Here is a 25,131-nt window from a genome sequence, read left to right as displayed (position 1 = left end):
AGAAGTGGCTTAAGGCTCCTTACTTTGTTCCAGCCAAGAGAACAGCCAGAAGTGGCAGAAACACTATTTTCTCAAGAAAATGATTTTAGTGACAGAGGAAGTATTTGGATGAGCAATGCCACTGTGTTCATTCCTTTCAGCACATATGCTGCAATATCCAAATTTTACTTCAGTGTAATTCCAATAGCATATCACTGAGCAGCAGATTGCAACCAGGGGTTTATAGTCTTACACTGAACACAAATGCATTGACACATTATAAACACATCAGGCTGCAGAAAATAGAATTTTTCAGTATAGTGCCATCATATTCCCAGTACAAAAGACCTGTCAAAATCTTTTATTCTATTTCAGTGCATGTAATTCACATGCCACCGTGGATTTGCAAGGGTGTAGTCACGTCCTGTATCACATACTTGGTTCTAAAGAGATATTGTATGTCCAACAACCCAAAGCAGACACAAATATAACATAAAAGCCACTTCAGAGATAACTTCTAGAGGATCAGAGAGTCAGGGAAGTACTGGAAAAAAATATGGTATGACATCATCTATAGCGTTTCAAATACAGCAGATGATAGCCTGTGTGCAATTAGAATGATTAGCACATACATTAGATTTAGAGATACATATGTATTTGTATGTGTCTTTGAATATAACCTATAGACATAAATATGTGTAAAATAGAAATACATTTCAGCATGTTTTTAGGCAACAAAAGGAGGTTTCTCTGGATCCTTTGTATGATGAACACTTTTGGCATTTGATTGAATAAATGTTCTTTCACAGGAGTCTCCCAGTGCATCATCCCATTCATAGTCTGTCTGTTGTTCTTCAGAGAATTAACGATGTTCCCTTATGCTTGTGCTGGAGAAAAATTAGGACGGTGCGGTCCATATGCTTAGGAAAAAATGTAATGAAGTATCATTGAGGATTTCAGTGGAGCTGTAATGATTTATAGCATATAAAATTCTATCCTATCACGAACTCACGACTTTGATTGAAAATTCATTTCTGTCTGGGATATAAATATTATAAAAAATAGGCTATTTTAGGGAATGTCAGCTAGCCTGTTCCTGGACTTCCACAGAGCCTTGAGGAGAAAATGAAATCTGAAGAACTCAATTCTGAGCTTCAAAAAGTTTTGGCTCCAGTTCTGGGCGGAAGGGTGAACTCCATCATTTCGAACTTTCTAGCGGTATTCATAATCACAATACCTAAACCACATCAGGTATTGTAAGGTATAAATTGTTCAGTTGTGCCACTGAACGATTCGGTGTTCAGTCCCTAAAAGCATGGATATTATAATGTCATGTGGTCATAAGGGAGGAATAATACTGCAATGCATCCAACTGATGTACTAGTAATTCTGCAAATAACACTTGGAGAAGTTACTTGCATTTACTTCTTGCAAGCACCGATCAAATGACCGCTTTAAAAATCACTGACTCTAAGAAGAGCGACAAGCCATTCCCTTTACAGCCAGCTGTTTCGAGAGCTGAAAGCACAGGCCTGAGAGTCATTATTTCTCGATGCTCTTCCCGAATCTGACACAAACTCACAATTAATCCACTTAGCTTCTCTTTATCTCTGCTGGCTCCCTTGTACGGCAAAGACAGTTCTTCTCATAGAGCTCTTGTGACTATTAGGTAATAGATGTTCCTATAGAGTCATAAAAAAGCTTTCAAATTAAAAGACATAACATAGCCTTGTATATGAATATGTAAATAACAAGAACAGAGACTTCAATGAGTTATATGCAATGAAGATCTGTAAGGACATCCTGCAGACATTAGTTACAGTGGAAGCTGGTTAGCCAGCTCTTTGCTATAATATCTGCTCTCCACATGCCGGTACAGCCTAGTTTTTACAGAGGTAAGAAGCCCATGAGGCTTTCTGCACAGGTGAGATGTGTTTCTGCTGGAAGGCATTTTGTCCTCCAGCTGTCTCACAGCGGCAGCTAAGCGGCAGAAAGTCAATGGAGCAGCTTTCAGGAAGGACACAGCAGCAGAAGTTATTTTCTCCAGACCATGCCATTGTGCTAGAGTGGAAGTTAATCAGGTCTTGGAGATGAAGGCAATGAGAACATCAGCATGTCTCCTGGCTGGCCACAGACTGGCCAAGCAGAAACAGAAGCTTCCCTGGTGTGCCCCGATGGAGTCTCTAACTAACCTCGCTTGCGTCGGCTCACTAAAATGAGGCCGCTCTTCTTGGCCAAGTCTTCAACATCTTGGCTCTGAAGCAGCAGATGAAGCCGGCCTCTCTGAGCACCTGCCAAAGCAGCGAGGACATAAGCTGTCCTTGGCCTACAGGACTGGAGGGGAACATCCAAACGCTGCAGGTCATGGAGATGTTTATCCCTCACACGGAGGATGCAGTGGGTGAGCACCTTCGCCCTCAGATATCTCCAGAATCCATGACGACACCCGTATACTGCGATGATGCCCCAGTCTCTCAAGAGACACGGGCACCAAAGATAGCGAGAGGGAGCAGCTGTCCCTGTGTTTGGAGGCGATCAGTCATGTTACCTTCTCAATCTGAGAGGAAGAGATAATGCTGGCACAAGGACAGCAAATAAAGCCGCACGAACAACACTGATATCACTTGGAAAAAAAGAGACATTAAGAAAGGTAAGAAGAGTGGAATTCCATCGCTTGTCACTTGAAGCCTGAATGCACCCCATGAATATTTTGGGGATAAGGTCTTGGGTTTTCTTTCTCCCTCCTTTTTCAGTCCCTGGCCTGAGGGGAATGCCCTGTGGACTCTGATGCTTCTGATCCACAGGTGTAAAGCTGAGGGGAAGGGGGTCATCACTCCAAGCTGAGGGAGGACACCCAGTTAAACAGTCAAGTAAGTAGGCAATTCAAAAGGAAATCTTTAAAATGAGCCAGCTGCACGGTGCAGTTAAACACAGAAATATCTCTGAGGGCTCTGAGCAAAACAGCTCTCCACGTGGATACTTCATGTCCAAGTAAAAACCTGTCTAGCTTGCTTGCTTAACTCAGTAAAACATATGGTTGTTAAATATGTATCAAAAGGCAGCAATGACAAAATGGTGGTTTGTTCTTTGAAAAGGGAGAGACTGGCTCACTTTTCACAACCAAGATGACATTGCATCTGCTGCTCCGTGCTGTCTCCCCGGTGAGTTTGCTCTCTGATGTGACGTGGCTTTAGCAATGCAGAGAGGCTGGGGCTGGCTCCTGTTTTGTATTTGGCTGACTCTCCTCATTACAGTGGAGTTCTTCTTGATTTACAGTGACAAGAAGACAAGTAATCAGCTTAGCAGTTTTACCTTTGTTTGCAAATTAAAAATAATTGTGTTTGCGTTTTACAATTCCACTTGTCCCCCAGGAGATGACTTTTTAGAACAGGTCCTTGATGTTGTTAAGTGGAGCTCAGTGAACTTCCATCCTACAGGGTGGACATCCTGAGAGGGCAAGTGGGACTTTACAGGACACTGAACTACACTGAAGGTAATCTCTCATGTTTTCACCCAGTTCTCTCCAGTTTGTGCTGCAATGTTGAGGCAGACCCCAGTTAGTGCCAGGACAGATGGTGCATCTCGTTCCCCACGGGTAGCCTCAGTACAGCACATTTCTTTTGGCCACTTGATTGTCCAGGAAAGAGAAGAATACATTTATAACTCACCCAGAGGGGTAAGTTACAGCCCTCTGCTCTACCGCTGTCTCTGTCTGCATGGTATGCTTTTCCCTTCATGCAAGGAGCTCTCGAAATGGCAGCATAACAATTTTGCATTCTCCCAACACAAAAATAGCATCCCATTGCTCCTGGAAAGATGGGATGTGCATGTGAGGGACCAGAACCTCATCCCACGCATGCAATTAAACTAGCAGATTGCAGCAGATTACAGAGTGTGTTTCTGCAGCAGGCAATTGCAGTGACACTGGATGTGGTACTGGAAGGTTGCATTTTAACTTTTGGAAATTCTCTGTATCGCTGAGCTAATTGCTGAGAAGTTCACAATTCAGATTGCTGTAAGGGGAGTTAACCATATCTTAAACCTCCCAATCCACACTCTTTGCTTTCAGGCTTAGCAAAGCTAAATGAATGAACAAATAAAAAAGGATTAAGCTGTGCTCAGAAAATTCCAGTCTTGAAACAACAGCTAGACTCTTCAAAGTCTGGCAAATGCATAGATGGAGGCATAAATTGCAAGCATTGTTTCCAGTACCTGTAGCAGGGGAATTCCACAGCCTCACTTTCTGGCTGTCCTTCTTCCCTCACTATCACTTTGGCAAGGTACCAGCCACTGCTTCCTCCTTTGCCATCATGCCCTATCCTCACCCTCCTCACCTGCTTCAGCGTTACTGCTTCGACGAAGAATTCATCAGCCTTTGAGAAGGAGAAGAAAAAAGGTAAGGCAATATTTCTCCTTAAAAACAAACAAACCAACCAACCAAATTTATTGTTGCAGTCAAACCAACATCATCAGCATGCTGCAAGATAATTCTTCACAAGATGAAGGAGAAAGTACAAATTAATTTACCAAAGAATGAAAGCCTCAATATTTGTGCTAGATGTATAACATCAGATTTACAAATATACGATCTGCCAGCATTTTAAGTCTCCCACGTCATTGCATGCCCTCCACAACTGTAAAAAAAAAAGTAATTTCACTATTAAGAAGTTCAGATGGAGAGGCAGGAAATCCAAGTTCAAGCCCTTTCTCAGATACCAGCTTTCTGGGAAATCTGGGGCAGGTCACTTCAGACCAAATCCACAGAGGTATCTAGAAGTACAGTTCAGAGACTTTACCTAAGGTTAAATTCAGACGACACGGACTACTGAGCAGAATTGAACCCCAGCCATTTCCTCCCATGCAAGCGTTGAGCATGGCTGCACAGGGGCATTTCCAGCTGCTCCATGAGTTGTGTTCAGAATTTGGTGTGAACCCAACCCAGCAGCTAAATACCCTTAATACCCCACAAGAAACATGAATTTATGTCTTCTTTTTTTTTTTTTTTTTTCCCCCCCTCTGGAAAAGGACTCAAATCACCAACCTACTGCCAAGAAATTTCACTCTCTATCAGGGTGGGTGTACCTGCTGCACACCTACAGATTAGCCAAAGTGATGGCCCCTCAAGACCAGAGCTCTGTTACCCAAGAGCATATTGGGAGCAGCAGCTCCCAATGGCTGAAGGAAAAGAGGTGTATTAAAAGAATGAGTTACTCCTCCGGGAATCAGGCCAGACAAGTATCTACATTACCTGTACAGATACACACACATGTATGGTAAATCCTGGGTGTAAACACAGAGCATATGGGAAGCATATAGCCCAACAAACAGACATGACTGCTGTGGGTACCGTCTGGCTGAGATGTCTCACTAGGTAAGAGAAAGCTAACCAAACACCGCGATTCGTTCAGTCTTCATCACCCCAAAGCCCATGAAACACATATGGTGGTAGCATATATCCAGCTAGCTCCCAGAAAGCGTGGTGGCAAGGCAGTATTTTTTTAAATATTTAAATTTGTTAAAACGATCGTATTTTTTCCATCATTCAGGACTCTGATCTGACCTTTAAAATAAAGACCACTAAACAGATTACCACTATTTTAAGTGTTAATGATTAGCTTATGTACACGAACAAGTGTTACTTACATACTCAAACTGCTGAATTGGGGATTTAAGTTATCAAAACCTCACTGAGTCGGTCTAAGCCAATGAAGTCTAATTCATTAGGCCTGATGTTCATCTTACTTATTAATGGCTGATATAAATTAATGAGTAAGTAACTATCTGGAACCACAGCAGGGCAAACACCTAATTTAGAGGCATCTTTAAATTTTACCTTCTACACAGGCTATTAGTTTGCATCTGCAAGCAAACTTTTCAAGCTAAATTGGTAATCAAGGTACTATTGGTTTAAGTGGCTGTAGATTAGAGACCGCACCGACTTAGCTACATTTCTTTTTAACAGGGTATCTGAGCTAATCAGTGTAGAAATACTCATTCAGTCTTGAATATATGAGCTCTAAGTTTGTCAGGATTAATCCTTAAACAGCTTCCAACTTGTTCACCAGCTTTCAGCTCCTTGTGCCAAGAGAGCATTTTTCCATTAATAGGTTCCAGTTTTGTTTATATCATCTGGATACTATTAATCACATGAAATGACTTCCAAAATTATTTTTCCTTTTTTTTTTTTTTTTCCCCCGCTTCATACAAGTTACCCTATAACTCATTTTGGGGAGCAAAAATAAAATAATCATCATTTGTGTTTAAAAATATTTGTATCTTCTGTGAACCAAGAATCTTTCTTTGGAACTTAATTGAAACAGTCTTCACCACCAAAACATGACTCATTTTGCTACCATTTTGACAAAAGTAGACTTCACCAAGTGACAAAATGCTGTCCTTTACAGCTTGGACCTACCTTTTAAAAATAAAAAACTATAATGTAAGTGCATTGGCAAAAATATGATGTTTGCAACATCCATGTCTGCAAACTTTTATATCATTTAGAAGCAGAATGAACTTTCACACTAGGTAAATGCCACATCTTTCCACAGACAGGTCTTACAGGGACAAGAAAACCTTGATGAAAGTTCTTTTAAGGTCTAAAAACCTCAGTGATTTCAGTGAAGAATTGGAAATTCTGGACACTCAACAGGAAATCCAACATGTTAATGCATATTTCAGAACCCTAAATTCAATGGTCAATTTTGAAAACTTGACCTCCTTTTATCCCCATTTTCTTTCCATTCCAAATCTTCAGTCAAATAATGACACAAATGATAGGAAATCTTCAGAGTTCTGCGATCAGATTCTCAAAATCTCCTCCAGGAGATACTGATTACATTTTAACAGTCTAAGTTGGACCCTAGAGATCCAAAATGTGCCTCATAATTGAATACGTATTAAGTAGGTTGACCCCACAGATCAGATCAGCACACTATTTGCTTGTTAATGCTGCAAGGGCTTTAACTACAGTTTGACCTCTTCATTATCTCCAGCTTTCCAGGGAACAAGCTCTGTCTTCAGTTCAGGCCGTACAAAAACATATTGAAAACCGGACTGAAAATAAGACACAAAAATTGAGTGCAGCATGGTTGAGGGGAGACTGGAGGAAATATAAAGGAAACGTGTTAGGCTTTTTGTTCTGATTTTCACATTAAATAAGATACTTTTTTCTTCCTTTGCCCCAGGAGCTATTCCTTTTTGCCATGGATGGAGGGGGAAAGGCTCCCTCTTGTTCTTGGAAGATGGACAGATTTCCCAGAAGTCTTCCCAAATCTGAAGATGCAATTTCAACAGTCAGTACTTAGCTGGGGAGCAAACCAGGAGACGCTTTTATGAACGTACCAATGCCAAGCATGGGCACACCGTCCCTGACCTAAATTTCTCTCCAACTGCAACCTGTTATGATGCTCTGTGGACATGATTTATTTCTCCCTACTGCCCTAGCCCAAACTGGCAAGGAAACCAGCCAACTTTATAAATACACATCTCAAAAAAAAAATAAACACCATCACACACTTTAAAACCTGTCTTAAGGAGCTGCTGTGTGAACTTACGTTGCCTTTTTCAAATTTATTGACAGTGTTGATGCAGTTGTAGAGAACGCGCTCTCCCGTGTCTCCCTGGTGGCCGATGAGGCAGACAAAGACATTGGCATCTGTGCCGCTCCCACTTACCGTCCCAGTGCAAACCGTCACCCGGTATTTTATCACTGTGGAGACATAAATTAATAAGACAATTTCAGCAACACCATTAATTGCCATTTAAATTTACTGCATTTTCCACAGACTGACAATTAATTTTAAGTGTTCATACTTCCAGTTGGTACTTCTGCTGATGTATTGACTTTTACACTTCCATGCTATCACTAGGAAAAGAAAAAAGCCAAAATAGGAAAGCTTGAAATGTTAAGGAAACCCATAAAACCCCTCCAAAGAAGAACACAAAAATGCTGTCCCCTTCAGGTAAAACCTCGTGAATTGGAGTGCACAGCATCCTCGGGGCCCCAGCCCTCCTACCTTCCCTCCTGCCTTCCGAGGGGGTTCTGGTGATGGGGGAGCTTGTAACAACATGTTTGGGGAAAACATAATTTTCAGCATCCAGGGGCATGGCAAGCAGACAAAAGTTGTTAAAAAGGGCTGAGCACCCAAGGACCTGAGGAACGGGCTCTTCTGGCTTTATGGGGCAGGACAAGCCCAGTTGGCCCCCTTGCCTCAAGACCCTCATAGTGCAGGAGGTTGGATTGTGTCTTGCCTCTTTGTCACCCTTGAGATCTTTAATTAGGATTTTACTGGATGGATTTTGAGCTGCCGCCTTCCTCGCCCCCACCCTGCCCTCATCTCTGCCCTCCCATCCCTTCGGGTGAAGGATTTCCAGAAAAAATTTCACAACGAAGAACCAGCCCACAGACGAGAGAGAGAGAGAGAGAGAGATTTTATCTCCAACATCGGGAAGAGGCAAGAAGCGATGCTCCCACCCTCCCTCCAAAACCTGCCTGCAAGCCCAACACGCGGGTGCCGCGTCTCGCCTCTCCTCAACACAACAGCTCCTCACGGGAAAGTGCCTGCATTTGAACTCAAGCAGCCCTCTCCACAGTTGATTAAAAATACATCTCAAAACCAGGTTTATTTACATTTTAATAACATCTGCAATTACAATTACTCTTCCTCTTCTGAGGAACTGCTCGGCTGCATGCAGATCACTGAGTTCGTCGGAAATTTCAGAAAACATGGGATTCACGGTCTATGGAGCGTGGAGCCCCATTGGGTGCTTTGGTGGAAATAAGAGAAATCCCAATGGCCACCTTGAGATATTGCTCTCCAAAATTCTCCCTCCAAGTACATTTAGTCCCTGTGACACAAGGTCAAGACAGAAGTGACCACTTGAGGAAGCCAACACAAAGTTCTGCAGCTTTCCTTAATTAAATCTCCAGTTCAAGCATAGTTAACCCAATAAATAGTTCAGATTACTCACACGTACTGAAAGGTGCCTACTCTTCTGCACAACTGTTCTGTACAACTTCCTATGCATTTATACATATAGCTGCATAAATGTCCATATAATTAAATAAAACTTTAAAGCCCAAAAATGATTTTTAAATTTTAGATTGCGTTTCAGCTAAGCTTGCTTTCCATGAACATCTCTTCAAACCTGGCGTTTCACATTTTAAGGGAGACTGGAAAAAATACAACTTTGAAAAAAAAAAATATATAGCTCTGGAAACAACTGTGCTGTGACCAGATGTCTCCCATCTCCCACCACAGAAGAATCTGCTTAGAATAAAAGCCTGAGATTTCTGACGCTTCATGCAGCTAATGATGCACACAGAAAAATACTGCAGAGAGAAAGTGCCAGAAAGAGCAGCTAATTGAATTGCATCGGTCTGCCTGTGCATCCCTTTTACACAAAGAGGGTTTCTTTCTATTCAGGTCCTAAGCACGGAGCCTGTGGCTCTCACCTGGCATGACTTCAGTCACTAGAGATCCCTCCGCAGGGAGCTCCCGCACAATCTCATTGTCGTCTTCATTTATATCTAGCCAGCGGCCGCAGTTGAATGAGTATTTTTCTTTTGTCAGCGTTTTCAGCAGAGTTACCTTCATTAAACCAAAACACTGCGTGAGTTCAGAGGCTTAAAGACAAAAAAGCAACAAGCTCTTGACAGGTTTTTGCCTGGGAAGCAAGAGTAGGTAGCAGCTGAGAAATAACACACATTAATAACGAGACCGTCATTCCGACTCGTGCACCGCAGTGATGCATGGAGCAAAGTCTGTCATAGCTGACGGCTTTTCGTTCCTCCTTTCTCCAATCAATCCATGGTGTTGTAAAAGTTTTGATGGATACTGTGGCTCTTAGTAATTGCTCATCATATGCCACTGTATAAATCCACAGAGCAAATTGCGGATGGCGCTTGCACTGCTGGTTCTCGCGGCTCAAAATCAGTGCGCGGCACATTGAGAAAACACCCAGAAAATGGCAGCAAGCATGAGTGAAGACCTGCAGTAGCTTCCAAAGAAGTAACGAGCAAATAAGGTAGGGCTCTGCAGATGGCTGGCAATGAAAGTGAAGGGACGGTATGAAGAAGGTCTACAAAAGCACAGGTGGCATGAAGAAGGCAGAGAGGGGGTCAACTATTCACTCTTCTGCTACAAGAAATACAGGGCATCAAATGATGCTTGTAGAGTGAATTTCAAAGCAAACAAAAGGACACAATCAACCTGTGCAGTCCTTGCCAGAAGCTATTATGGTTGCTAAAAGTTGAAATGTTCAAGGGGAGACTGGAACTTTTGAACAAATAAATGGAAGAGAAACCTACTAAATGCTTTGTATTTAGTAGATCTTTTCAGGAAGTAAGTCCCCAGCTGGAAGCAGTTGAAAACTGCTTAGGGGGAAGTATCATAAATGCTTGTCCTTTTCTTACTGTTCTCTAATCATTCACTTATGTGACACAGGAGAGAGGATATTGGGCTAGATGGACTTTTGGCCTGACCAGCATGGCTGTTCTTGTGTTCTTCTAACAGAAAATGGAAGCCTGCCCTGATATGAAGCAAGCCTGGCATGAAACGTGTGAGGACTGGAAAAACATCATTAAGGCTTCATCTAAGTTCCTGGATGCTAAAATGGATGCACAAGTGATGGGATTCATGTGCCATGAGCCTGATGCATCCAGAAAGCATCAGACTGGCTGTATACGGGCAGATTGATTTCATGCATCTTCATCAGGTTTGCTTAGACAGTTTGGCCCAAAGCGAGTCCTAGACACACTGTCAGATCCCTCTTGTCCTCCCTGAACACAATCACTGTGCAGAAAAAGAGAACACCCCAGGGAAATGTATAGCTATGGAAGGTCTAAGCATTCTCGCTCATCACCTCTGAACAAACTAATAGTGACGATTGCAGTGACCCAAATTCTGACCAGTGCTTTCTTTTTGATAAAGACCACAGCCAGACACCTTGTGCCACCATATGGTGAACACAGCAGCATTTGATGCCCTCTCCCCACCGAAGAGGTGTTTGGCTGCGTATGCTTTCGCATCTCCCTGACAATGCAGGAGAGCAGGATCTGTCAAAGCACATTATAGGCACGCAAGAAAAATCTCTAAGCGGTAAATTGTGATTTATCATCACGGTTATTTATGGCTGCAGAGCAAAGTGTATGTTTTGTTAAGTGCAGAGGATGTCTTCCAACCTCTGCAGGAGTATGGGTGAAGCTTAGAGATGAACTCGCTGCCTTGCAGACTCTGGTGAGGGCTGACAGCACAGTAATCATTGCTGGTGGAACAAAGGATATGACTGAAGATCAAGCTGATCACCCTTTTTATTTCCCGAACAGCATAGGGCTGCTCTCTTCTGCACAGTCTCCACGGGCTCCTCCAGTTTGCAAGCGTCCACCTCCTGCAATGGGGCTGTCAGAGCTTCAGGACAGGTTACGCTCCACCGTACAATAGGTCTCTGCCGTAATCAGGTTTTCGTTATGACCAGCCTAAATAGGCCACAGAAGGAGCAGGTTTGCCTCTCTGTACACTAATGATGTTTAAGAGTAGGAAGCTTTCTGAAGAGCAAGGGAAAAAGACCCTGGCAGCAGCGAGGGGGGACTACAGTGGTCTGACACTGGAAGGATGGGGAAACGTGATTTTCACCATCGATCTGGGCTGTTGGGAGCTGCCATTTCCCATTGCTCTCATTTCCCTGAATTGAGAGGGGCGGGAAGGAGAAGGAATTTCCTCCAAAAACCACGCAATGAATCCTTCTCTCCGCACATGTTTTTGCAAACACTACGATGTGCTGTCTTTCACGTCCCATTTTCGTGCAGGATTTCCACTTCCACTCCTCAGCCAGCACCATCGAACTCAGCTGTCAGCTGGGGAACATGGTGACCCAGGACTGGCAGTGCAGACCTCTGTGACCAAGTTGGCTTTTCAGGTCTACCTTCCCTTGCAGTCCCCTCACCTTATTCAGATGCCAGCCAGCAAAGGGATTTCTTTTCTCGTGCCATATCCGAAGCTTATAAAATGTGCCCAGATCAGGGAGCTCGATCTATAGATGGGGGGAAAAAGTGCATTATCCATTTCTGTAAGTCAGCAAAGCATGCACACAAAGGACACCTCTGAACATCTTTAAAGAGCCACATCAGAGAGAAGTCAAAAACTAAAGTAAAAAAAACCTTATGTTCTTTAAAAGTAATAAACCCTACCCTGCAAAGATAGCTTGATGCCTCTCTTTTCAGGAGATGAGAACATATAAGATGAATCCATGCACTTTTGATAAAGAGAGCTCCTTGAAACCACTCTTTCCAGTAAGAACTAAGACCAGTTCTCAAGCTTCAGCTCTTTCCCAAACAGGGTTTGCAAAGCACAGCCATGCTTCCTCCAGAAGGCATCTACGGCTGCTGGTGCAAAGGGGGTAAATGTTTTGGCTCCAGCCATGCATTGAAATCCTCCGTTTCTCAATTTTTCTCTGACCAGTCCCCATTTAACTTTTAAACATATTTGTTCTTAAACACAAGACCCTCCCCAGCCTCCAAACTCAACATGCTGTTGAGCTCAGTCCCAAACATTCATGGAGGCTCACGTCCAAGGATGCTGAAGACGGGATCACCGAGGTGAAGAAACACTACTGCTAATTTTCCTGTAAATAGCTAATGACCAATTAGGCACTGGAGGAAAAACAGATCCGTTATTAGCTTTAGAAAGGCATGGTCTAAATGGGTGGAGCAGTCTGTGACATGAGTGGGACTGTGCCTGAGGGGGACACTATCTGCTTCAGGAGCCACAGAGGAGATGTGGTACTTAGTACCACTATGACTTGAATTCGTCATCACCTGAGCACCCGGGAACCCCAGCCTGAGCCCTGTTTGGAGAAGACAAACCATATCCATAGGTGGGGAAATCATTTGCATCACCACCAAACTGCATGACTTCACCTCCACTTCAGAAGGATCTACTGAGATAAAGACCTCATGCCGATGATTTTCTGTGCAGGGTTGAAGCTAATGCCCTGGAAAATGATACCAAGCCAAATTTACTACTTGCACAAGATTCATACCATGAACTTGTCAGTCTGCCCAGTTTCAAAGTTGTCTGAATTGTTGTCCAGCTTCATCTCATCTGACTTCCCCTTGTCTCCATAAATCTGGAAGAAGATGGTGGCATCTGTCCCTGCGTTCTTAATGTCACTTGTCCAGATCCACAGAGACCAGGGGCTTTCTGCAAAGAAAGGTTCAAGATATCTTGTTTAAAAAGTAATTTTTACAGGTGTCCTGGTAAAAAACATATTTCTCATTCTTTCCGCTGGGTGGTAGAGAGGGCAGGATGATATGAAAGAACACCAGGACACTTTATGCTTTTCTGCACAAACATAATCAGCTGCTACATGACATACAGAAATGAGATTGCCTGGAAATATAAATCTGTGTTTTCATTTAAAATAAAATGAGAAAACCCATAAATCACCACTTTCCAGGTAAGCGATATTCTTCTATGTCATACATTACTAACAGGGCAATCCAGGCACGTGCTCCGTCTCTGCAGTTTCAGTATACCTCTCCAACACCTACAACTCTAGCTTCAAAGACCATTTTAAAACCAGGAGAATACTGTCAGCTTTCTTTTTGTCAATGAGAAAGAGTCTCCAGTTACTTTTGTATGGTGCAGTGCAGCTCCAGGTAGCTCCTAAAACTTGCTCCAGATGATCTGTGTCTGGAACAAGGAGGAGTACGGATACAGCCATGTATCACTTCATTCTGAGCTAATGAGCCTTCCTGAGACTGGACCAATTAACCCAGATATGCCTTCTGCAGGACAGGCTGGCTCGGGGTCCGTTCAGGTATCTCTAGCCAGGCTGCATCATGTGGGGCAAACATGCTCAGAGCAATGTAAAGATATATTTCAAAAGTTTTTAAATTATTTAAATGCCTAAATCCCACCTGACTTCAGTTAGCACTTGTAAATGACATGCCCAAAGATCGTGGCAAAGCTACAAAATTTTTCTCTCTTAAGTCTTCACCCAACATTTTAACTGTAAGAGCAGTCCACCTGCAGGAACTTTACATTGGTTTTCGTAACAGAGGATTGTTGCATATATAAAGGTGACATTATTTCCTCCAAAGAGCCCCTCATCTGCATTCTTTATTGATAATAATGTGTTTCACTTCTGCAGGCCTTGCAGCACCTACAGAAGAGGGAACAGGCTTCTTTCCTGACTCAGACATCAGCTGAATTATTAACAAACCCTAATGAAAGAATTGCTAACCCTTTCGGTATGCCTGAGCCCGCATGAGCACGGCTTGACCTTCAGAGCCCAGAATGGGATATAAAAATATGATGACATGCATATAAATTAGATTTTTACTTATCTGCTCAGCATGTGACTGCAAAAAAGAGGCAACAGCTACTCAAAAGATGAGGAGGCAAGAAGGAACTCTCTTTTAGAAAAAGTTTCGCCCCTATTTTAATAATATTTAAAATGTTCATGACCACTCCTTTCTGAAAAGCACCAGCAAGTTTTACCTAAGCAGAAATGAAGCCAAGGCAAGTTTGCATATGGCATGTGATAGAGCAGCCTGCTCTCCCTGGGGAAAAGAGCAAGGGCGATTCAGACACCAGAGACTTCTCTCATCTGTCTGGTTTGGCCCCCCTGACCTCTTGCCGAAGGAAAGGAGAAGTGATGCATGCAGGGAGGGGGAAAAGGGAACTTCTACCAGGATTAAATGCTGATAGAGGGCTGGCGGGGAGAAACCACACAGGGAGAAATGTGGGTGAGCTAGGTCTGCAGCTGCTGGAGGAGACCAGGCATTTCCCCAAATACCCATCATCATCCTCCCAGGGCTCGCTGGACACATTCCCCTGTTTCCTATCCCTTCACATCAAGGGATCCAGGCAGTTTGGAAATTCTCAGAGCCAGAGCAAATATTCCCCAGGGCACAAACACCAAGGAGGGCTAGACCTGACACAACAGTTTCCAAGATAACATTCAAGATAAGGGGGGAGGGATAAAAAAAGACTGAGAATAAATACAAGTTACACATCGAGCTGCAATCCACTGAGGGAACAGCTTGCAAACGCTGCGCAGGGAGCCATTTCACCATGGATACCCAAAGTGAGGCTGAACCAAGCTTTGATCAGCTCTACAGAAAGGGACAGTCCTGTGTGCACGGGGAGATAGGCGAGATGACATAATAGGTCTTTTCTAACTCCAAGTCTTACGCTTCTATAATCTGGCAGCTAAAGGTCACAGATTTCTCAAGGCTAATGCTCTCTGTCTATCTCCTGCACTGCGGCAGCGGGGGAATTAGCCTGTCAATAACAATCAGAGCTGATAATAGAGGGTTAAAGGTTGCAGATGCTTTAGTTAAATGAACCGAGTCAGAGGCGCAATGTGGTTATAACACTGACTAACATTTAGATAAAGCTTATTTAAATGAACTGCTGTTTAAGCAGGAGCCCACCCGAAGCATTCGGATTAAACCGTCTGTATTATCCTAATTAAAACATTCTGCTTACACGTATGCGCTGGCGCAGGCGAGACGGCAGCGATGCATTTTGCTTGGTGCAAAACCAGCCGGCGAGGCTGGGTGTCGGAGCTGTGTGTGGATGGATGAACATGCCGGTACGCTGCCCGGAGGAGCACCTCCAAGCAAACCATGTGCCATTGCCTCCCTCTAGAGAAGAGGCTTCAAATGCAGCATTCGTGTGCCTCGGGAGGCACGTTTGGCAGCTGGACAGGACTAAGAGCTGGTTTTTTTCTCTAAGGCCAGGTGTAAAAAAGTTGAAGTTAGTGGGAAGAGTTTGGTTTTTCTTCCTGTTTTCCCCCAGGTTTGTCTTGTTATTATATTTAGGTTTTGTTTCCATCTGGAACAGGAAAGCTTTGCTTCTGTAGCGATAAGGAACGTAGCCTGGCTTGTCTGCAAATGTGAGATGGTGGTTGAGGCAGCCCTAAGCCCAGTGAACCTAGGAAGGTTGCCAGGTCCAATTTCTTCCCTTAAGAAAATGAGTGCAGTTCTTCAAAATATTTTAAAACTTTCATTTTAAACTCCCCAAACCAGGGTGTTCAAAGCTAAAACTCATGCAGGACTCAATTCACTTGAGCCTCTACTTGACCGTGGGTCTACCCATGTCAAGTTGCGTGGGTGACACTCAAGGTGCTGTTGTGTGTCGTGGTCACAGGAGGCTCCTGGGCACTTGTACCTACTTTTCAGTCTTCTCTGGCGCAGGGACACCATTTCGTAGAGTTCCCGCTCTATGAGACCATCTCCTTCATCTTCATCCAGCCATTTCCCACACGGGAAGGTTTGCTCAATACCAGTGAATGGGCAGTAAACGACCACCTAGGAAAAAAGACTGGGAAGGTAAGTTTGAATATTCTGTTACTGGCAGCCCACAAAAACTTAAGTAACTGAAGCAAAGACAGAGCTGGAGATCTTGGTCCTGCTCTCAAAATCAGGTTTTCTGCACCAACGTGAACTGGACTGGTTACACAATTCCCAATTTGGAGTATAGCTAGGACCCATCTGTCCTGTAATTCCCACTTTTCCAGAAGTACATCAAAATGGGTCAACCAAGAAGAGGTAAAATGCCATGAAGGGAAAAGAATGGGAACAGGCAGTGTGGCTGCAGGAGTCAGCGTTGGGTAAGCGTGCGGCACGCGCCCTGCACCTCACCAGTTCACAGTAGGGTTTTGCAGGAAACACAGGGTACAAAAAGCCTTCAAACACATCCTAAGCTGATTTTGCTTTCCAGGAAAACTGCATTTCCTCCCAGCTTCAGGGTAGGCAGCTCCCTCCCATTAGTTCCTGCTGATTTTGTACACTATCTCACATCACATATTGCTCCACTACCTCCCAGTAAGAGCTGTGGTCAGCTACTTCTTTTTCTGAACTCCAAAGCACCATCTAAAAACTTCAGGAAAGTCTGAGTATAGATGATAACTTTGAAATGCTCGGCACAATCCAAGACCGCATTTCTGTCTGGCCCCTTGGGCGAACATCTGAAGGTGCTTTTGGCGCTGAGCAAACAATAATCTTTATCTTTGTGACTGCAAAGGGGCAATCAACCCAATTAGCGAGTGATTGACTTATGCATCTAATGTGCCTTTGAGGCAATCAGCTACTACCATGCATTATGTATAATATTGACTTTTTAAACCGAGGATATTGTCATCCAAATAAAAGCAGATTTTTTAATTTTTTTTTTAACAGTATTTGTTCATTGGGGTCAGGTTATGAATAGGAAACAGTCTGACAGCTGCCTTCCTTACAGACAAACAACTTAGTCTCACCTTCTCGCAAAACCAGCCAGAACTGACGCCGCAATTATCATGGCCAATGGTGACTCTGCTGAGAGGGCTGAGAAGAGCAGCTATCTCCACGTTAAAGAGATCTGTCCTGGCACGCTCAAATTCACCTCCTTCCAGGAAAATCTTCCCACTGTTCTTTAAGCCTTTGGAGCCATGGAGGATTACATGGATCTTGGAGTTTGTGCCAGCTCCTCTGATATCTCCTGTCACTACAGCAACGTTGTACACAATACCTGAAGGAATCAGGAATTTGGTTAGGAAGAAAAGAAGGGAGGAAAAAAGGCTGAGAGTAATAATTTTGATTGGATTTACACTGGGCTCTACTGGTTTCCCACTGGTCTTTTTAGCTTTCGACTTACACACAGTGCAATGCTTCATTTGTTTTTTGTCCTACACATACCTCTGAGAAATGCACAATTACCTTCAGACTGTCCAAGAGAAACAGGTTTGTGGTGACAAACACCCTGTTGCATGGCCAATGGAAAAAAAGTGTGGGTTTTTTATCACCATGTGGTGATGATTAGGGTAAAAAAAGGCAAAAAAATTGAATTGGCAACTAAAAGTCCCTTGATTTTGAGAGGTACCAAGCACCAAACATGTCAGAGGATGCTGAGAGGATGGAGAAGTGTTGCTTGAAACAGTGGTGGCAAGATCTGCAGCATCACAAAACTCTGGAAATTGGGGTCAGCAGTCTATAATGCTGCTGAAGCCAGCAGGACCTTCGTTGTCACTGTGAGAGCCTAAAGATCTCAGCAAAAAAAGGCTCTTGGGAGAGGTATTAGCCTAGCTGGAAGAAAGAAAAATATTTCTGAAAAGAAGTTTATATGCATAAAAGTTTGCTTATTTTTTTCTAGCGCTAACTGTTGGTCTAAGAAAGATAACACTTCTTCCTGCAAGCCTTACTTCCCAGAAGGTTCATTGACAGGCATATCTTAGACCTGTGTCATGGCATCAAATAAAGAGACACCTCTGTAACTACAACAGTGTTTTAGGGAACATGCATAAAACAGTTGGGGCCCAAGCTAAAATCTTCCTTTGCTTAAATCACCCAGAAATTTCAATAGGGACTTTGGACGAAGTAGAAATCTCAGAACTCACTCTCTTCTAACTAATCCTCTCTTTGAAGTTTAATGTTAAAAATTGTATTCAAGCATGTTTTACTGTACATATATCTTCAACAAAACTTGTGAGGGCAGGAAAAAAATGCACAGTCATGAATGGTAAAAAATAAGGGAAGCTTTTAGTAAATGAATTGCATTTTTTTCAGATTTCTTTCCCATCTCCCCCTAATTTTTCCCAACATGCATCCTGCAGTCAGAACTCTGCACCCAGACCACTTTCCTCGTGCACATGCAGGAAGGAATATGAGGACTGCAGATGTTGAAGACCATGCAATAAAGTAAAGAACAGCTGTTATGTGCACAGTCAAAGCATCTACCTTTACGCTAATGAATAAATACAGGCAGAACACTATCCAAATAATCTTCTGTCTCGTGGTAAGTTCTTTTATTGACTTTACATCCAGGTTTCTTTTAACAGAGACATAACTTTTGGTTATCTCTGCTCTAACCGTGTTGGATAATAAAAAAAACCCAAACAGTTTTAGGGCTCAGCACTGCCTTTCTTCTTTTGTAAAAGGATGCAGAGTTCCCCAGCCAAGAACCTGAAGTACAATATGCACTACTGCATGGCACATCGGTAACTGTGGAAATAGCAATCCACTTTCTGAAAGCTGCTGAGCGACTTGCCAAAGTGCAAGCTGGATCTCTCATCCTCTGCCCGTCAGCCCCTTATCCAGGTGCACCAGGTGATAAATCAGGTCCTGCGCAGCTTCACTAGCGAGATATGGAGGTGGGAAATGTGATGGTACCTCAGGGACCCTGGCACAAAACAGCCTGTCACCAGCAGATGGTCCACTGCAGGTATCCCTAAGCGTAAGGCATTCAATCTTCTAAAGAAAACATGGCCAGTAGCATTAATTAGGCCTTTGTATCTTTGCATTTCCCACCGTGGATTCAGCCCATGACTTTACCTGTGGCTTCGGTGCCCCCAACAAGAATGTCCCTCTGGATTTTTCCATCATCTTCATCTAAAGCAAACCAACGTCCAACTGGGAATTGGTACACGCATTTATTGCCAATGTCTTCAATGATCACCTAAAAAAAAAGAAACAGCACTTTGCAAAATGATGTGGAAAAAGCAAAGGTCTTACACAAGGGGGTGACAGAAGAGCAGAAGCTTAATGCACACACTCTCACCTGATTTAATATATTCCATACTCAAGCAGATCCCTCCCCGCTCCCTCATTAGCACTGATAGAATTTCAGACAATCAGCGAGTAAACCACCAGGCTTTTTTCTTTTCTTTTTTTTATCCAGTGAACTCAATCTGCATCTCTCGCAGTGTACAAGACCAGATGTCTCTGCTAGCAAGACCAGCTGGCTGGCCTGTCTTCCTTCTCTCCAGAGCCCCTTTGCTGGCTACTCTTCTCCATCAGCTGAATGGCGGCTCTTTGTTCTGCTTTGGGAACAGGCTGTCTGCTTTTTCCCTCGTTTTTAGAGACTTGTTATAAAAGAATACCAAGGAATTTCAGGACAAATCAAGACCATCAGATCAGCTCGTGTGACCTAGTAATATCCTGTTATCCCACTCAGTTACTCCAGGATGGAACAATTGCAAAGACAGCCATGAAACCCTGTGGTGGGAATAGTTTCTAATTTGGAAGGATTTGGCTCTTGGACCTATCTAGATACATATTTTACTGAAACAAGCCTGGGAACAATCTTTGCCTTTAATACTAGATTAAGCCACTTGTTTCTTGTACCTCCTGCTGAGGCATTTCTTACCAATATCTTCTTCTGGGTTCCTGAAGCTTGCCATAGAGTTACTGCAGTATTTTAAAGAAGCAGTGAAGACTACTGAAGATTTTCAGCCAGAAAAGAAGAAATCAAAATCTCTACTCACCTACATGGCTTATGTCTCTGAAGAAAAAAAAAAACCTATTAGGGATAGAAAGTCTTTGCCACTTTTCTCTGCTTTCCCAGCAAACAGGGAGAATCTGAAATCTGTCCTTTCTGATAGATTTGTGAATTCCCATTCTCTGGGAACCAGAGCTTCCCCTCCTGTCACTCATCCCACACTGTGCTGTTGCCCGTAGCATTACCAATTCTCATTGTACCTCCATACACACAGACAGCGGTGTCTGCTAGGTCTGGGATTGTCAGCCTGAGAGCAGTGCCGTGCTGGACTGTTCAAGACTAAAATATACGAAGTTCAGGAGAAATACCAACACTTAGATCCCCCTCTACCAGCTGATCCTCTCTGGGTTCCTGTTAATATGTTTACTCATATATTTAGAGGTGGAAAACAAGCTCTGAGTATAAGCTGTGCTGAAAACACAAGAAACATGACAAGAACTTCTAAAGATGCTGAGCAGGAGTGACAGCGCAAGAGCTCCCAAGTCTTGGAGCAAATTACAGAAAAACATTTACCACCAGTAGGCGATAACCAGGCTGGTTTAGCTCGGTCCTCCAAGCTTCCAGTTGTACTTGCAAGGCAAAAGTTGCCTTTTACTTAATCACAAACACGTTGGTGGTTCTTGTGACAGAACATAGGATTAGAGGTCACTACTTGAGGCTTTGGGACTTAAGCAACCTAACCAACATCAAAACCCATGTCATGCAGACTACATCTGTAATGTGACAAAGAGGTTCCTTTTCTGTGGGTTTTTTCCTCCTATTTATTACAGGGAGCTCAACAGCTCTGTTTTTCATCTTCTGCATTTTTCATGGACAACGAACGTAATAACTTTTAGTGCAGCATGTGGCGATGGTGGAAAAGCATGTGCTAGTATTTGCATTTTTAATACATCAAACCACTCTGTTATCTAGGATTTACAAATTTGGGGTCAGATTTTTGGTGGATTAAAGCCAGCTGTGTTAAACTACACCAGCAGGGGAAAGAAAATGAGATTAGAGGAAAGAGTCACAGATTTCTCCTTTTAAAGTATTCCTTCAACCACTTCACTAAAAGCTGCAATACCTTCACACCTTAGAGCAGGAGATTAAAATGAGGAGGAAGGTGGAAGAAAGGGATCTTTGTCGCAGGTATATGTCTTTTGCTGTACCAATGCTAAATCACTAAAATTTGGCCAAGCTATAAGTCTTTGCGAATTTCCAGTGTGAACAGACTCAACAGATAGTTTTTAGACTCTCGTATCTTTACCATCTTGGTAATGAGTTAAGTCAACAGAGTGAGACGGGGCTTGAAGGCTCCGGCTTGGAGAATTTCCCCCCTCATCCGTCAAAGAAACTGCAGTGACTGAGACAGGAGAAATATTATCAGAGCAGGCAAATTCAAGTCTTAACAACTGGATTTTCTCGCTGCCACAAAGTCACCTGAGATGATACTCTACAATTTACCCTAACTCATTTTCTACCCACCCAATTTGAATCCGCTGCACCTGATTTAGATGCAGCACGCTGGCGTGCACCAGGCTGCTGCCAGCGCTTCATCAGCACCCGCTTTGCTCTGCAGAAAAAACAAGTGTTGGAGAGAATACTTCTGGCAAGGTGAAAACTTGATTTGTGCCTCTCTCAGTAACCTGTATCGCCAGCAAACATCCTTGCATTTCTAGAAATCAGACCACTGAGAGGGTAAGTGAGACATTTTAATCCCCCAACATGCTTATGTTAAATGCCTCAGGAGTAACTAACCTTTGCGAGGAACCAGCCAGCAGAGCCACCCTTGTTATTATGCCCTATATTAATTTTCCTTAACCTTCCCAAATTCGGAGCATCGAGTGTGAACTTGTCCTCCGCTCCCTTTTCAAAGTTGTCTTTGTCATTGTCCAGTTTCCTCACACCTGAGAAGAAAAATAAAGAAGGAAAAACCAAGGAGGAAAGGGTTACTGGCACACATGTGTTTGTAAGTGAAGAAATATTTAGGAATGTCACCACTGACTGAATCAAATATTCTCCAGGTAGCAGCTTTCTGCAGCCAGGCTTCAAGGTAAAGGCAGAGGACTTTATATTCTAATAAAAAAGGTACCTTTTCTTGAGCACACAAGAGAGCAGGATTTTCACTCTAATGTCACAGTTACTTACAGCTCTCAGAGTTTTCAGAAATATATATCCAGATGGCTCTTGCATCTTTTTTTCTTACCACCACATTTCCCTTTTATTTTTAATATCTTTAAAAATCTCCAAAGTGTTTAAAAAAAGGCTTCGGTCACAAGCTGCAGATTTTGACATTTGAGGACACAGGATTCTTTGCTGCATCACACAGGAAGGATTTCTTTTCAAATTAGGACCCACCCAGGGCTATTGGCTTTTCCTGATCTCACAGGAGCTTGCCTTTATGAAAAATATTAAAGCGCTGACCCCAGTTGCAGCCAATGCCGTTCCTGCGCGAGCGATGCTGCGAGTGGGATTGAACCCACCCAAGGCACCAGCGCAGGGAAAGGTGTGGGAGGGTAATTCATCCCCCTTACCTTAGAAGGGGATGAATGATTTTCTAGGGGTGTTATTTCTCTGTGTAGATAGGACAGAGTGCCTGGACAACCAGCTTCGATTTAGATTCCCGCTTTCAGATGTCTCCAGTGAGATCAGATGAATTCCCTTCTAAAAGTCTGGAGAATTAATCAAAGATGACACCTATCCACTAGATTTCATAATCTGTTCAAGGACACTTGGCAGACTTCATATCATTATTTCCTGAATTTGACAGGACAGGTGCGGTGTAGAAGAGAGGATGTTTGCTCTCTGGGTCTCCAGGAATTTCCACCTGCTCTTCTCCATGGCGTGACCCAGAGAGTTTGGTCTGGGCACATCTTTTATTATTATTGTTCAGTTAAAAATATTTTTAAAAAATAAAATTCAAGTTCCTAGACCGTTGTTGTAGTACAATCTACATTTAAAAAAAAAGAAAAGCTACCACCATTAATTTAAAGCCAGCTAATATAAATCTTGGTTAGATTATCTTTCTAAATGGCCAAACAGGCTCAGCCACAACCTCTGCCACACTGAAAGGACAATATTATCCATCCAGGGACACAGAAGGATGGGACATGCAGGTTTTGCTGCATGCACTGTAAATACACATCGGTGTTGGATCCCTCAGCAGACTAGCACTTACTGCACTGGTTTATGCTGGTGCTTTCTGCTGCATTTTCCTGGGGTTTGAGTTTTTTGGTGGTAGGTAACTTCAGTCACCTTCACAGCCCAGCCACGACTGCTGCTCTGCAGACGAAGCTTCCAGAAGCTGTGGATGTGAGAAACCCCAGAGCTAACACCACCATTTGTCGTTCATTTCACTCAGCCAAATTATTCTGCATTTGCCAGATTGCTGCTGCGTTTTGTTCAGATCACGGGCCTGCAGAGCAGGAAGAAATATTTTAGGAAACGATTTGCATTTGAATACCTGTGTCTCCTTTCTCACCGAAGATATTAATGAAGACATCTGCGTCTGTACCACTGCCGCTAACTTCACCAGTGAAAACTCGGACCACGTATTTGTTGACTGCAAGGAGAGAGGCAGAAATCCCAACGCATTAATAACTCAATGGATTGATACAAAACATAGTAGTACAAACCAATTTGGGCTGTGCTGATGCTATCTTGAAAGCGTGTCTGAATCATGGCTCCTGGTACACTGACCCTCTCCTCCATAAGAGGAATAAAATCCATAGGCAAAGCTCTGACACTGGATATTCACTGCCCAGGGCAAGAGGAACAGATCACTCAGTTCCTGGCCTTGACACTGGAAGTTGAAACGGACCAGAAGAAGGTGCAAATTTTGATGTTGATACATGGCCATTAACTGAACTTGGACCTACACACCAGCCTTGCTCTTTCAAAACATCGCTGACTTATGGAGCCAACCAATTGCCCAAGCTCAGACCTGACCCCTCTGGTCCAAACGCTACCCTAGAGCTATTTTTGCAGCTTAGCCTATATTAAGCCTGGCTGGTGACAACAAATATTTTGAGGAAAGGTCAGTCACACTGCACGAGCACAAAAATTTGAAGGTGACCACCTTGCTAATCTGTGCAGTTTAAAAAAGAAATTAAAAAATCCACTCCTTTCCATTTAATGGAGAAACAAGAGTAAAGCCCAGGAGCTGTGACACTGCGAAGCCACATCACATGTGGCACCAAGCGACACAGAAATCACATGGTGAGCCACACCACGAACATTTCACACCCGTCAGGTTGGCGAGTTTGAGAAACAAGTTTTTCAGAGGGATCAGGATGGGACTAACTTGGCTCTGAAGGACAGCAAGGGTGAGCTCAGCTTCTTCTGAAACCAATGAGAAAACCCCCACGGGCTTCAATGTGGCTATATTTGGGGCAAACATGAGCAACTTTCAAAATGTACCACCGAAGTCTACCTGACTACCTTGGTCCTCCAAGCAAACTCAGCCATGACAGATGTCTAGTGCTGGAGACAGACGCCAAGACACAAAACAAAACTGATGAAGATTAACGCAAAATCTACTACTGAACAGTATATATGTCATATGTGCCCTCAACAAAGTATCTGTTATACTCTGTATTACTGAGCCCTGGCTAGCTGATCCCGAGAGCTCTGTGCTACACCACCTCTTCATTTGAGTCCTGGGCATGCTGCTTCTGCAAAAAGGACAAATGCACAGGCCACCTCCCACATACTTCCCTTGCAAAAATACAACTTTTTGCACCATGATGCATGATGAGCAACTTTTTCCCTTTGGTGGGTGCAAAGTTAGGGGAGAAGCTTGTCTGGGCTTCCTAGCCAACACCAGAAATTATTTCCCTCAGGAGCTACAGACCATCACAAACCCTGGGTTACCACTCCCAGAGCAGGTCAGCTACCTCCTCCACCA

The 25,131-nt window shown here is 43.4% G+C and overlaps 1 protein-coding gene across 1 annotated transcript in view; it reads right to left on the bottom strand.

Annotated features, from left to right (window-relative positions):
- LOXHD1 (lipoxygenase homology PLAT domains 1) overlaps nt 1-25,131 on the bottom strand; it is a 143,609-nt gene that overhangs the window by 80,080 nt on the left and 38,398 nt on the right. The window contains exons 5-14 of the mRNA XM_009923972.2: nt 23,689-23,787; nt 21,984-22,132; nt 19,301-19,424; nt 17,251-17,501; nt 16,165-16,300; nt 13,021-13,181; nt 11,926-12,012; nt 9,437-9,572; nt 7,536-7,690; nt 4,192-4,352 (exon numbers count right to left, since the gene is read on the bottom strand). Of these exons, the coding sequence (XP_009922274.2) occupies nt 4,192-4,352; nt 7,536-7,690; nt 9,437-9,572; nt 11,926-12,012; nt 13,021-13,181; nt 16,165-16,300; nt 17,251-17,501; nt 19,301-19,424; nt 21,984-22,132; nt 23,689-23,787 (1,459 nt within the window). The remainder of the gene's footprint in view (nt 1-4,191; nt 4,353-7,535; nt 7,691-9,436; nt 9,573-11,925; nt 12,013-13,020; nt 13,182-16,164; nt 16,301-17,250; nt 17,502-19,300; nt 19,425-21,983; nt 22,133-23,688; nt 23,788-25,131) is intronic.

This window comes from Haliaeetus albicilla, chromosome W (assembly GCF_947461875.1).
Source record: "Haliaeetus albicilla chromosome W, bHalAlb1.1, whole genome shotgun sequence".
Classification (NCBI taxonomy): Eukaryota; Metazoa; Chordata; class Aves; order Accipitriformes; family Accipitridae; genus Haliaeetus; species Haliaeetus albicilla.
The sequence above is the reverse complement of the archived record's forward strand: the minus strand, read 5'-3'. Positions and strand labels throughout refer to the sequence as shown.